This window comes from Talpa europaea (assembly GCF_964194135.1).
Source record: "Talpa europaea genome assembly, chromosome: 8".
NCBI lineage: Eukaryota > Metazoa > Chordata > Mammalia > Eulipotyphla > Talpidae > Talpa > Talpa europaea.
Genome location: NC_140075.1, coordinates 107,621,876 through 107,635,668, shown reverse-complemented (window position 1 = coordinate 107,635,668; position 13,793 = coordinate 107,621,876). Strand labels below are relative to the sequence as shown.

Genomic DNA, 13,793 nt, shown 5'->3' with positions numbered 1-13,793 from the left:
TAACGAAAAGCTAAATTACTTTCTACCTTGAAATGGCCAAGACATAGACTCTTCTGTCAAGGACATCTTGATAGACTATATGCATAGCATAGCACTGAAGTGATTATACAAAGAATAGATGAACAAATGGCTGGTCATGTCAAAAATCATTCCTTAAGAATTTGACTTTTTTACCTGGTTATTCTTGTCTGTCAGTTGATCAAGGGTTTCAGATTGTTTGTCCAATTCTCGTTCTAACTTCTTATACTTAAGCTTCCATTGCCTAATGGACTCTTGAGCCTTCAGTTTCAGCTCTTCTCTCCTCTTCTCAGCCTCCTGTCTCAGGGACTCTGACTGCTGGAACTCCAGGAGGTACTGCTCTGCCTGCTTGGTTGCATCCTCGGCATGGAGAGTCAGTTCTGAGATCTGGAGGTCAGCACGCTTTTGCTTGGCCTCACATGTCTGAAAGTGATTCTGGATCTCCTTAAGTTGATCCAACATCTTTAGTTGCTGTTTTTCCCTGCTCTCCAATTCACCTGTTAAATACTAGAAATAAAGCATGTGGAATATTAGGAACATATTATTATCAAAACAGAATAAAATATCAAGCAAAAATCTACTGTCACTGAAATGGGAATAATCTGTATTAAATTTCATTAGCAATCAATGTAGAAAATATAAGTCCCTTTCCACATGTTTAATAATTATATTCATTAGAAATAATTTTTATAGAAATATTTTCTTTTTTACTCCATATCCAAAGAGGGAAAGTAGGTATTTTGCATTAAGTATCACTAAAATAGAAGGCACTATTGATGAAAAGCCACATGCATTAGTTTAGCAATAACACAGTGCCTTGTCTAATTGTAGAAACATCAATGTTTTAAAATGTATCATTGTCAGAGAACTATTAATAGTAATCATATGTAACACTTTACTTTCTGACAGCACATAGAATTTCTTATAAAATATCTGCAACCAAAAAAAGTTCACTAACAATGGAAACATCAGCATAGATAGTACTATTTAAAAGTTCACTTAAAAGGCTCTTAATAAAATGTTTATAGGTATTCCAGTCATATCAATCATGTTAAAAGTTGAGGCACCTATCTCAAGCTTACATGAATAACCATAGAACTGATTTTTTGTGTGTGGGGGGGGGAGGGGGGACCCTCGCCGGCGGCCGGGGAACGAACCAGCGCTGCAGAGGCTGCGGGCAGCCTCGCAGCCCAGCGCTCAACCACTGCGCCACCATGGGAGACCCCACCATAGAAGTGATTTTTAAAATACCTATGTGATCAAGAAAGACACATGAAATCTTAAAAATTAACTTTCGTAAAACTCAGTCAGGCAACAATGCATTTTGAAATTATACTGTCATAATGATTCATACATATTTTTAATTTTAGTAGAATGGGCAAGTATCTCAGTTCAAGTTAACAGGAAATTTTATACAAATTAAGGCATGCTATCATTATTAAGATAAACATGTGTAGCCTTGGAGGGAGTGGCAAATTCAGAAGTGAAGTGCTCACAACGTGTCCCATGAAGCTCCCCATTAAGCCTTTTTTTCCAAATACCTGGGGTAACAAAGGGAACATGAAAAGGTCATGTGTCCAAATAAGATTGGATTCAGAAGGCTAAGATGATGCTGATAGCTGAACAAACAATAAATACCATCTACATCCAAAGGCTCCTACAAATGGAAACTGGAAATATTTACCAACTTCCTCTGGCACAAGCAGCAGAATATTCAGTTCCAGATTCCACTAGCCCTGAACTGTGGCTCAAATAAAACTAAATATTTCTCTCATGATTAAAATCATGGTTGACATTATGGCACAAAAAAAAAAAAGGTAGTAATAATGCCTCAAAAACAAGCTCATTTTCTGAGCAACAGGTTTGCATTTGCAGGGTTTGCTAAATTCAATGCAGTCTGGAAGAGATGAGTCATTCCTTTATCCATCCACCAAAAATATAGTAAATTGAGAACTGTGCACTTGTTTGTGTGGAAAATTTTAAAATGAGATCAGAAAATTAATGATCGTAGCTTACCCTTTTGCCCTTATCTAAAAGTTTTACCATTGTGCTAGAAATTAACTTTATTAACAAATGATTTCCACATCAAAAGAGAGATACAATTTTTTTTTTGCCACAACAAACACCCCAAGAAAGTGGTTACACCTCTTATGTGTCCAGCACTTATTTATATTAATAGGAATAAGATCTGACTTCAACACCAAAGAAGCTAACACTGGAAATACATTCACACTAGCAGATAAATTTACGGTGGATAATGATGGGTGCTATAAAGTGATGTACAAGTACCCAAAGGGGTCTAGATTCTGGTGCCAAGGGAGGGTCTCTGCTAGGATATACAAAGTGAGATCTAAATGAAAAGGAGCTAGTAACAATAATTTAAAAAGCAGTAATGATGATGACATGAATAATAAAATTACTACCACTGAAATTTATTGAGTACTTGAATTGCTCAAGAGATTGTACAAATGATTTATATGAATTACCTCATTCAATTCCACCACAAAACTAAAGTAAGGCACTATTATTATCTCTATTTTAGACCTAGGTAATCAGTGCCTGGTAAGCTGCCTGAGATCTCATACCAAATAAGTAAGGGAATGAATTCAGACCCAGACAGTCTGACTCCAGATACCATGTTTTTAACTCTTTGCAAAGTTTCCAGAGTCTCAGATGAACCTAACTTCATGCCTCTTCAGTCACTGGCTCCCATTAAACTCTCAGTGTGTTTTCAGAACCACCACTTTAGCAGCAAGAGGTGGGTCCTAAAACCCATTTCAATTTCACCCACCCTCTCAGCTCCCACCCTCCGATCATTGCCCTCACCCTGCCACACCTGCTTTATCTACCAATCTGCCCAGTCCTCTTACACTTTTTCTTCTGATACATCTGCTCTTCATTGTCAAATTGATTACTTGATAATTCTTGCTATTGGCTTTAAATCCAGACTCTTTAATCTAATTTCCTTCATTTTCACTTGAGCCAATCTCTTGCTCACATATCAAATTCCTTTTTTAAAGTGTTCATCCAATGAAACTGAACAACAAAACCACCAACTTTGGAAAACAAAACTTTCCCAACTTTGGGAAAACTGAACAATTTCCTATCTCCCACATCAGGTTACTGAGTGCTCAAAAGAAAATCAAACAGGAATATTGTTGATGAAAATGCAGACTAAGAGCGAGCTCCTCAGTATCCAGAAATCTTGTGCTTTTCTCTACCCACTGTCACTCCAAAATGTCCACTGACCCAACCATCTTTGCATTCACTCTTACTATACAATATAGCTCCTCATTAAATAACTAAAATTCAGGCTATTAGTCCGGAGATTCCCCCAAATTTCTATCTTTTTACCATTTTGAAAGTCATCAATGGTTAGTCTCCTCCTCTGCAGCCTTAGAGGAAAATGCATACTTCTTCCTAAGACAAAATAGCCTACATTTGCTATTTCCTCCCACATCTACACCCACTGTATCATTCATGACCCCTCTTCTATGTCTGAAAGATTTCTATACCTACTGGAGTATCCCTCTCTAATTCCACCATTTCTTAAAAATCACAATAATGGTTAAATAAAATAAAAAACAAAAACAAAAAACAAAACCTTTATCATTTCAACATCATCTTTTAATTAGCATGGCCTGTACTCCCTGGCGAACCAAACTTCTGGAAAGAACAAACTTGAAACACCATAATCTTTTCATTTTCATGTAATTTTTCTTTATTAATTTACGTAAGTTTACAAAACTATATAAGTTTCAGTAGTACAACTTTATACCTCTATAAATACATGCACTACAGCTCACCCATCACGAAAGTTCTGTTGTCATTCCCAACTATCAAACTGACCTCCTGTACCTTTTTCTCCCAGTCATTTTTTTTCCCTTCTCTTCCAGTAAATATTATTTGGGTTTTGTTCTGCTTTCCTTTGTTTTATTTTCCTCTTTATTCAAGTAACATTAGCTTACAACACTGTAATTATTTAAGATATGTAATTTCTTTATATCGCACTACCACCATGTTCAACACCAAATGTCCAGTCATCACCAGTCATAAACAACCAGTCATCAACAACCAGTCATCAACAACCAGTCTCCTCTATCCCTTCCTTCCCCTCCATTCCCTTTGGTAACCACCATTCTGTTTTGAGTCTAGTGGTCTTTTTCTGTTTTAGTTTTGTTTGTGTCCTTGCTTTTTTCCCCTTTATATTCCACATGTGAGCAAAGTCATATGATATTTGTCTTTCCCCTTCAAACTCATTTCACTTAGCATAATATGCTAAAGACCCATGCATGCTGTCAAAAAGGCAAGAGTTCATCTTACTTTTATGGCTCAGTAGTGTTTCATTACATATACCACATCTTCTTCATCCATTAATCCATCATCATAAATGTCCCTTGGGTTGTTTCCATATTGTGGCTATTGTGAATTGTGCTGCAGTAAGTGCAGGAGTGCAACTGTCTTTTTGAATTAGTGTTTTTGTATTCTTCTGGTAAATAGTCTGAAGTGGAATTTCTGGATCATATGGTAGTTGTAAATTTTAATTTTGTGGGAGAAATATTCATACTGTTCTTCATAGTGGCTGTACCAATTTACATTTCTACCAACAGTGCACAAGGGTTTGTTTTTCTCCACTTCTTTTCCCATACTTATTTCTTAACTTTTTGATAATCGTCATTTGTGAGGTAAAAGTCACTGATTTTGACTTGCATCTTCCTAATGATAAGCAATGTAGAACACCTTTTCTTGTTGGCCTGTTGATCCAATACCTCTATGTCTTTTTTGGAGAAATGTCTGTTTAGATTCTTTGCCCATTTTTTAAACAGGATGTATTTTTTGTTGTCGAGTCATATGAGATATTTATATATTATGAATATTTATCCCTTGTCTGACATGTGATTTGAAAATATCTTCAGCATTCAGTAAGCTACATTTTCATTTTGATAGTGTTTTCTATGCAGAAGCTTTTTAGTATGATGCAGCCCCATTTCTTTATTTTTTTTTTTATTTCTCATGCTGTTGGGTATTAATCTATAAAGATACCACTAATGCAGACCCTCCCCTAGTGGCGCAGCAGTTGAGCACTGAGCTGCGAAGCTGCCCACAGCCTCTGCAGCGCCGGTTTGATCCCTGGCCGCCGGCGAGGGTCCCATATGGCGCAACAGACCTCTCCTGCCACACCCACTGCTCCCCTCAGCAGTGTATTTCGTCAGTCTGCCTGTTCTGTTACCCGCTCTGGCTCTGGTGAATCCTCTTACCCTCCCGAGCTTCTGACTGTACCCAGTGCTTGTACAAATAAATAAATAAATCTTAAACAAACAAACAAAAGATATCATTAAGGCAGATGTCAAAGAGCTTATTGCCTATATTTTCTTCTAATGAATTCCAGGTCTTAAATATAAGGCTTTAATCCATTTTGAGTTAATTTTTGTATATGGTGTAAGGTAGGTTAGATTCATTATTTCATGTAGCTGTATGGTATTCTCAACACCATTTATTGACAAGACTTTCCTGTCTCAATTGTATGCTCTTGTTACCTTTGTCATAAATTAGTTGTCCATATACATGTGGATTTCTTCATGGGTCTTAACCCTATTCCATTAGTCTCTGTGACCGTTTTTATTCCAATGTCACACTATTTGATTTCTATGGTTTTGCACCATAGTTTGAAGAATGGGGGCACAATACTTTCACTTTTGTTCTTCTTTTTTTCCTCAAGACTAATTTGACTATTTGAGGTGTTTTCTAGTTCCATACACTCTTCTGTTCTATTTCTGCAAAGAGTGACACTGGCATCTTAATAGGGATTATACTGAATCTGTATTTTGCTTTAGGAAGAACACAATCTTCTTGATTTCACTCTGTTGCCTCCAAATGCAGTTTTTTCCATAGCAAGAACAGAGGTGCTACCTTTAACCCTTTGCTGTGTAAGTTTTCATTCAGGTTTCAGATCTGCTTCTGTGTTGTTTGGTCCATACTTAGGCATAGATTGATTCGGATTATAAAGGAGATAAGTACATATTTTCTCTAATCTGCCATCTCAGCCCAGCTATCCTACAAGCTCTGGTAATCACTATTCTGTTGTCAGACTCTAAGAGTCATTCTTGCTTGTTCTTTTTTTTTTTTTTTTTTTTTTGGTGGGACCCTCACTGGCGGCCAGGGAACGAACCTGGGCTGCAGAGGCTGTGGGCAGCCTCGCAGCCCAGCGCTCAACAGCTGTGCCACCAGGGGAGACCCATGCTTGTTCATTTTTATTCTACATGAATATTCCACCCACTAATTGTTTTTCTCTTTCTAACTTATTTTGCTTAGCATGATCAACTTAAGTTCGATCCATGTTGTCACAAAAAGCAAGAATTCATCTATTTTAATAACTGAGTAACATTGGTGTATATATATCACATCCTATTTACTAAATCATCCATTGATAGGTAGTTGGCTGTTTACATGTCTTGACAATTGTGAAGAGAGCTGCAGTGAATATAAGAGCATATCTATCTTTTTGAACTGATATTTTCATATTCTTCAGTTAAATAATACCTAGAAGTGGAATTGCTGGACCATATAGTAAGTACTTCTTTCATAATTTTTAATGAATCTCCATCCTGCTTTCTAGCAAGGCTTCATCACTTTACATTCCCACCGAAGGGATACATGAGTTCCTTTTCTCCATACTTTTGCTAACACTTGCTGTTTCTAGATTTTTTTTGATATAGATGATTCACACAGGTGTAAGGTGATATTTCACTGTAGTTTTGCTTTGCATTTCTGTAATAATAAGTGACGTGATCATTTTCTTCATGTGCCTGCAGGTCACCTGGATGACATCTTTGGAGAAGTGTTTATTTGGATATTTCTGCTCATTTTTTTTAATGGCTAAGTTGCATAAATTCATTATGTATTCAGATGTATGATGAACAAATATCTTCTCCTACTCAGTAAGTTACCTTTCAGTTTTTGTGGTGATGTCCCATATTATTATTGCTAATTCACTTTTCACTTCACTTAATTGGATTGCATCCATATCATGCAATTAAAATAGCTCTAAACAAGATCCCCAAAGCTCACCCATAGCCAAATACAATGACTTTTAAATATGTTTCCTTGCCTAATTTCCTTGTAACATATAACAGTATCAATTACCTACTCTCCTCCTTCAGTCTATTTCCCTGGCCTTCATAATACCACTCCTAACTAGTTCTCCCTCTTTCTCCCTTTCTTTCATAATCTTACATAGCCTTTCCTGGGTCTCTTCCCCATTTAGTTTTAAAATACAGAAAGCTGTGCAGGGTTCCAGTAATAAGCACATACCCACTACAAAATATCACTAGTATAAAAGATGTAGGTAGACTGAAATATAAGCAATTCTTAATTTGAGAAGGCAGAAGATCCCCTAAATCCCAGACACTTAAATATCTAATTGCATAGTCAGTTTCTATATTTGGTAATCTCATAGGTATCTCAAAAAATGAATGGATATAATGCACAAAGTCTAACAAAAAGGCCTACTAAAACGGTGATAAAGTTTCTTTTTGCTGAGGAGGACAAAGGGTGGAATAATGTATGTAAATTGTGCAAAAAAAAAACCAAAAAAACTTAAATAACCTCTGCAGAGAAAGAAGAAATGAACAAGAGATAAGTGTAAAAACTAACAAAGTTTCAGATGGATAGTCTCAAATCTAAAATAGACCCAAGCATGAATGTGAATATAAATAGGTAGAACACTGCCCTGGAAACTATTCCTACTGCTTTGCTACCATCAGTCTCTACAATACTTCAGGTAAAATCATCATAGAATTAATTCCTTCCTGGAATCATTCCTCAGCAGATTCTGTTCAGTCACCATTTTGACATTTTCTTTAATCCACTTTCTTCAAATAATCATTCAAAATAATCTAATTGAAGTAAACATCTCTCCCCCATCAAAGGACTACACTACAAAACCCTCAGCACAATTTCTATCACACTAACGCACAGAATCACACACTTATACAGACAAACATACATACAAAGAGAGAACATACAATTATACAGACATACCATTAATCCATGGAACTTCATACAAGATAGACATGTATGTTACAGAAATCCCACCACAAAAAGAGGAATAGCATTAAGTGGGCACCATATTCTTGCCCCCACTTACATGCAGCCTGCTTGGACAACAAATCCCAGCATGCCATGAACCAGACTTCCTGAATAGGGAATCTACTGAGAAATAGGAGCAGTTGAGCAGGCTATCTAACACAGAAGGCAGATGAGCCTGTTCTCTTGCTTCTGGGCCAAACTTATCCCCTGGTACTGCTGGGAAAGAGACTTGGAGAAGATACATGCAGAATAGCCATGTAGAGACTCTTAGAAGAGATATTTAGAACAGACACATGGGAGCCATTATCATGATTTATATTTTTACAACTCTCTTTCTGTCCCAGTCTGTCTACCCACATTCATGTTCCTTGCCAAAAGGAACCTTAAACTTGTGGCATGTTTTCAGTCCTCAGAGGCTCCACTTTGGGCAAATAATGTTTGGCTGGGCATTTTCTCATGGGGGCAGGAGGGGTTGAACTATTGTAAGGAATACCTTTTCGTCTCTATGCCCACCAATTCTATTAAAAGTCTTTCACACTAAGAATCTGCTTCCTTTGTCTTTGAGGAGCAGATCATCAGACCACTTTTAGAGCATGTACCCCTTAACAATTTAGAGGTTCTAGGTGCTCTTTGGGCATGTAGAGTAAATGTTAGTATCTTCCGCATGTACTTTATGAAATGCTAAATGAAGAGCAATTTTCTTATTTATTTCATTGTGATGATATCCAATTCTGTTATTACTATCACACATTCCTAGAAGCATTTCCTACCTGATAATTTTTTTAAATTTAAATTGTGTGAAATTATCTAAAGCCACTAAACAGGGTAGTTAAATGTCATCATTTAATTAGGCCCACTATTTGTTTCTCACTATATAAGCACTGTCAAAGAAAAGAGCAAGTCAAAAACATAGAAACCTCCTTTTTAAAGTCAGGATTCCAAATGAAGAAAAGGAAAAACTTTTCCTCTATCCTTGTAGGTTCTATGGCTAGGACTGAGAATTAAACAAACATAAGACAAATTAACAAGAGATAGCCATAAAATTTTTAGTCAATATTTTTACATGTACAAAAGAATCTTTGTAAAAAAATGAAGATCCATGGAAATGGTTAGGACCAAGACTTTATATACCTTTTTAGCAAAGAATTTTTGGAGAAGTAACAAAGAAAAGGGGATGAAATAAGTTTCTAAGAGTAGGAAATTGAGGGAAAGTGACTACAAAATAAATACGTAAAACTAATGGAAAAAAGGGTTATTTTAGGTTTGTTTGTACAGCTCCATTTTGACATCAGCTCCCAACCTCCAATGATAACTATATTCTTCTCTTCCTATTACAGGGAGGGCACCTTTCTTATGGGAAATATTCTGACCTATTTTTAGATAGAAACAAGTGGTCAGAGAGACCTTCTTAAATCTGTTTTTCAAGCATCTTTAGCTTAAAATAATCAATATGCCCAGAGTGATATATTTGCAGATAACATGTTTATAGTACAGGATTAAAAGATTTAGAAAACCTATAACTAATTCTAAAATTGTGCATATTTAAATTCCATTTCTTTTTCTCTCCTTCAGAAGGCATTTTTTTGTGGCATGTTTTCAGTCCTCAGAAGACCCACTTTGGGCAAATAATGTTTGGCTGGGCATTTTCTCATGGGGGCAGGAGGGGTTGAACTATTGTTAGGAATACCTTTTCTTCTCTATGCCCACCAATTGTTCAGTAGATAGTTGTTCTATGTTGGTGGCTCAGTGATAACTAGAAGAGTTCAAGAACACAGCATATAGTAATATTCACGGTAAGCTTTATTAGAATCTAATAAAGGCAAATCAGCATGGGGGGAAGGACATGAAGTGAAATCCAGTGGAAACCAGGTACAAGTGAACAAGAGTCCTCTCCCAGTGGAGCTACACAGGACATGCTCTGTTCCTCCAGCAGTGAATTCTGACAATACATGTGAAGTGTCATCTACCAGGGAAACTCATCAGAGACTCAGTGCCCAAGGTTTTAGTTAGGGGATAGTCACTTAGACACTACCTGCCCTGGTATGTATCAAAATTCCAGACTCCCGCAAGGAAAACATTGTTTATAGAAACAGTCTATGCAAAAAGAGCTATCATCACCATGAATTATCATTCAAGTTTCCAGATTGCAGATAAGAGCCTACTTTGCAAGCAAGACTACTATGTTCACTCTTCTCTTCTCAGTAGTAAAATGGCTAAGGTATAGACAGAAAGGAAAAGAAGATAAGGGCCTAAACAAGTTCTTATTTAATATATATGCAGTATCTATAAAATAATACATATAGAAGTGTAGAAAGGAACTCTCTCCTTTTAAATTGATTGGTTTTGGCTGGCACTGGCTCCCTCTCTAATTACTGAGTAGGCAGTATTCAAACTCTAAGAAAACTACAGGCAGATTACTCACATGAATAAGGCATTAAAATGAAAAGAAGAAAATGAAAAATACATTCTATTTTTTAAAAAATAGGGTGGAGAGGTTCCACTATAATTTTTAACTCTGATCACACATCAAAGATCACAATTTTACATCTGTTGATTACAAAAGAATATTTATCATCTTGAAATTACAAAAGTGGACAAGGTAGGAGAATAATGCAGTAAATTTACAGAATAAAAAAATCAGTTCTGTCTAGCATACAAAAATCCACCCACCTTCTTCCTATTTCTCATAGTCATGAAGAAGAATCACTAAGCCTGCATTTAAAACATTTTCCATAAGGTGTTAAGGGATAAAATGTAGGCTACTGTGTAGGTGACAACAGTAATTTTTTATTCACTGATGCAACTAAAATACAGTATTGTACAATTTCTCCACTACTCTTATGTCAGACAACACACACAAAAGATTGGGCACCTTGGTGAACATTTAAAAATGAAAATCTGCTCCCAAATTAACCAGGTGCTCTGAATAATATATATTTTAAATAAACATTTTCATCTACAGTGTTATGTACTTCATGTGAATTCTTATAAGGACAATGAGAAAATAGACAGACTTTAATGACTCAAAAGTAGTATCCCTAGGGAAACATTCAAAAAGCACAAGTCACAACAAAGTTGAGCTCAAATCCAAACTCTGTCACTCTGTGAACTGAGGAGAATTGCTTGCCATCTGTGAACCAAAGAACTAAATTTATAAAATGAACTCAATAACTACTACCTCTAGAAAAATAATGAACTACTCAAAAACACTTAAATGAAGCACCCAAAGAGTAACTGGCACATTTTAGGAAATCAACAAAGATAAGTTTTTACTGCTAACTAGAAACAACATTAGAATTAAAGATGTAATCAAATCCCAACATTTTAGAGATGAGGTAATTGAGGCACAGTAAGAAAAAGTGATCCACAAAAATGCAGGTAATTCTTAGCAGAGAAAAGACTAGTATCAAGTTCGTAATATTCAAACTAATATTGATTCCACTTTACTGACTTGGATGCCAGACAAACAACCTCTTACTAATTAAACAAATGTCCATGTCCCTATGAGACAGAAGGAAATCCTGAATGGCAATTATACAGTTTCTGATGCATAGATTTTTCTGAAACTGTTTTGAAACAAAGAGATAAAAATCAGAGGGTAAGTCTGGCTTAAAACAAAACCAGTGAATATTATTCCCTTCTTTGTTCAAGACCCTGGTGCACGGAGGAATGTACTAGATGAGAAATACTGATTAAAGCAAATATGATCAAGCAGGAGGGAAGCAATATCAACGTTAGCTAGTAGAAACAGGCCTTAAGTAAATAACTTCAAAAGAAACCACTCTGATCAGCATGATCCCATAAAGAAAGAGACAAAATAACAGGCGGACTAAAGGTTTGAAGAGAAAAGCTGGAGAGGAGATGAACATTCATGACCAATGACAGTATGGACAAGAGCCACAGAGCAGGCCATCAGGAGCTATTCTTGAAGAGTACTAGTTAAACAGAGCTTAAAAAAAAAAAGGATTAGAAAGTAAGGTCACAATTCAGTATGGAGAGATGCTGAAATACAGTCTAAGTTTTCAAAGGATTTTCTGCAATGGAGTAACATGATCATAAGCACATTTGGGAAATATTAATATAAAGGACAATATGCTAACACCAGGATGTTAAAAGATCACAGCAACATTAAAAATAATTAAAGATCATCCTTTTAAAGCGGGAATGGACTTTTAAAATCAATTCTTCCGTTATGTGAATTCAATTTCAGCTTTCAAATTCAACAGAAATGGCTTATCACAGATAAGAACCAATTCAATTGTGGGATCTGAGAGACTAAAAAAGAAAAGAAAACCCATTTGTCAATCTTTGTGAAGAAAATACATGTGTGTTTCCATTCAGTCCAATAAGTATTTACTGCATTCAGCAACAGCCAGGCTGCAAGATAAGAAAATGAATGAGACAGCAAGGCTCCACCTTTTACTGTTTTGAGAACCATACAGCCTAGACGTGGATACACGTAACAGTTATTTTTAATAAATATGATATATAAAAGCAATTCGTTCTCCTGTTTCAAAATTTGTCTCTCTCCCAATTTATGCTGCCTAATGTACACTTAAATTTCATTTGACAGAGTCATCATCTGATTATATAATGTTCTCTAACAATGATTCTTTGTCCAAAACCAGTCCTGAATTAACAACATTAGGTGATGACTAAAGAATTGAAAAGGTAAAACAACAGATGCTATTAAAAATAATGGAGAGTAAGAGACAGAGAAAGAAAGCAAAGGATATGGAAGAGAGAGCCAGAAACAAAGACAGAGAAAATGAATGCCCATGTCAGCCAATCCTAGCACTCAAAACTCCCTAAACCACTAAAGGCAAGCAAGCCTGGCACTTCTGCCCTCTGCTAGCCCATTACAGCCTTCTTTCATGATCAAACTTTCCTTATCCATTGTGCTGGTAGGGGAGAGGAAATTGAGAAGAGAATGAGGAAGGGAGAAAAGATTAACACAAGAAGCTGGAAATCAGGAAACCTCTCCCAAACATTTACAAATAAAGCCTCTTGTAAGAATTCAAAATAATTTGATTCTACAGTGTTCAAAAAATTATTCCACTAAGCATTCAATGTGGTATACACACATTGATTTTCAAAGATGAACACCTTACCTAATGTTATAATACAAGGCTACAGCAACCAAAAAACAAAGAAGAATGATACCAACTGAGGAGCAATCCAAATGGAAATATAATCATTTGTAAAGATTCTACGGACTATTGGAAAATTAGTAAAGAGAAAATGTCACTTGTTCAATTTGCACCATTTTCCCAAACAGCTTTGAGAGAGGCCCTTCCAAATCCCAGGACAAAAAAGAATACTAAGTATAAATTTTTACTGTAATGTTTATACTAGCTAGCCTCACAGTTTTAAATGTATCAAATGTATGATACACTAGAAACATTCACACACACACTTCTTAATGTGGTAGAATAAACACATACAATTATGTGGCTATTTGTATTCATTTTACAGACATAAAGAAAAATTTTTAAATTTTAATTAATATAGAAAGCAAGAGTTTTTATATCTTACCTTTAATGAAAAGGTCATCTTAAGCATAAGTGTTTTGGTTAATAATCTTTGGTTGGAAACAATTCACAATTACAATATTTCTCAGAAAAAATTATAAATACAGGGCCTCCCCTGGTGGCGCAGTGGTTGAGCGCTGGGTTGCGAGGCTGCCT

General features: G+C 35.9%; 1 protein-coding gene across 1 annotated transcript in view; it reads right to left on the bottom strand.

Annotated features, from left to right (window-relative positions):
* Positions 1-13,793, bottom strand: part of CEP128 (centrosomal protein 128) — a gene marked incomplete at its 3' end in the record, with an annotated part of 367,236 nt that overhangs the window by 245,383 nt on the left and 108,060 nt on the right. Inside the window, exon 12 of the mRNA XM_084240528.1 lies at positions 175-525. Coding sequence (XP_084096654.1) covers positions 175-525 — 351 coding nt within the window. The remainder of the gene's footprint in view (positions 1-174; positions 526-13,793) is intronic.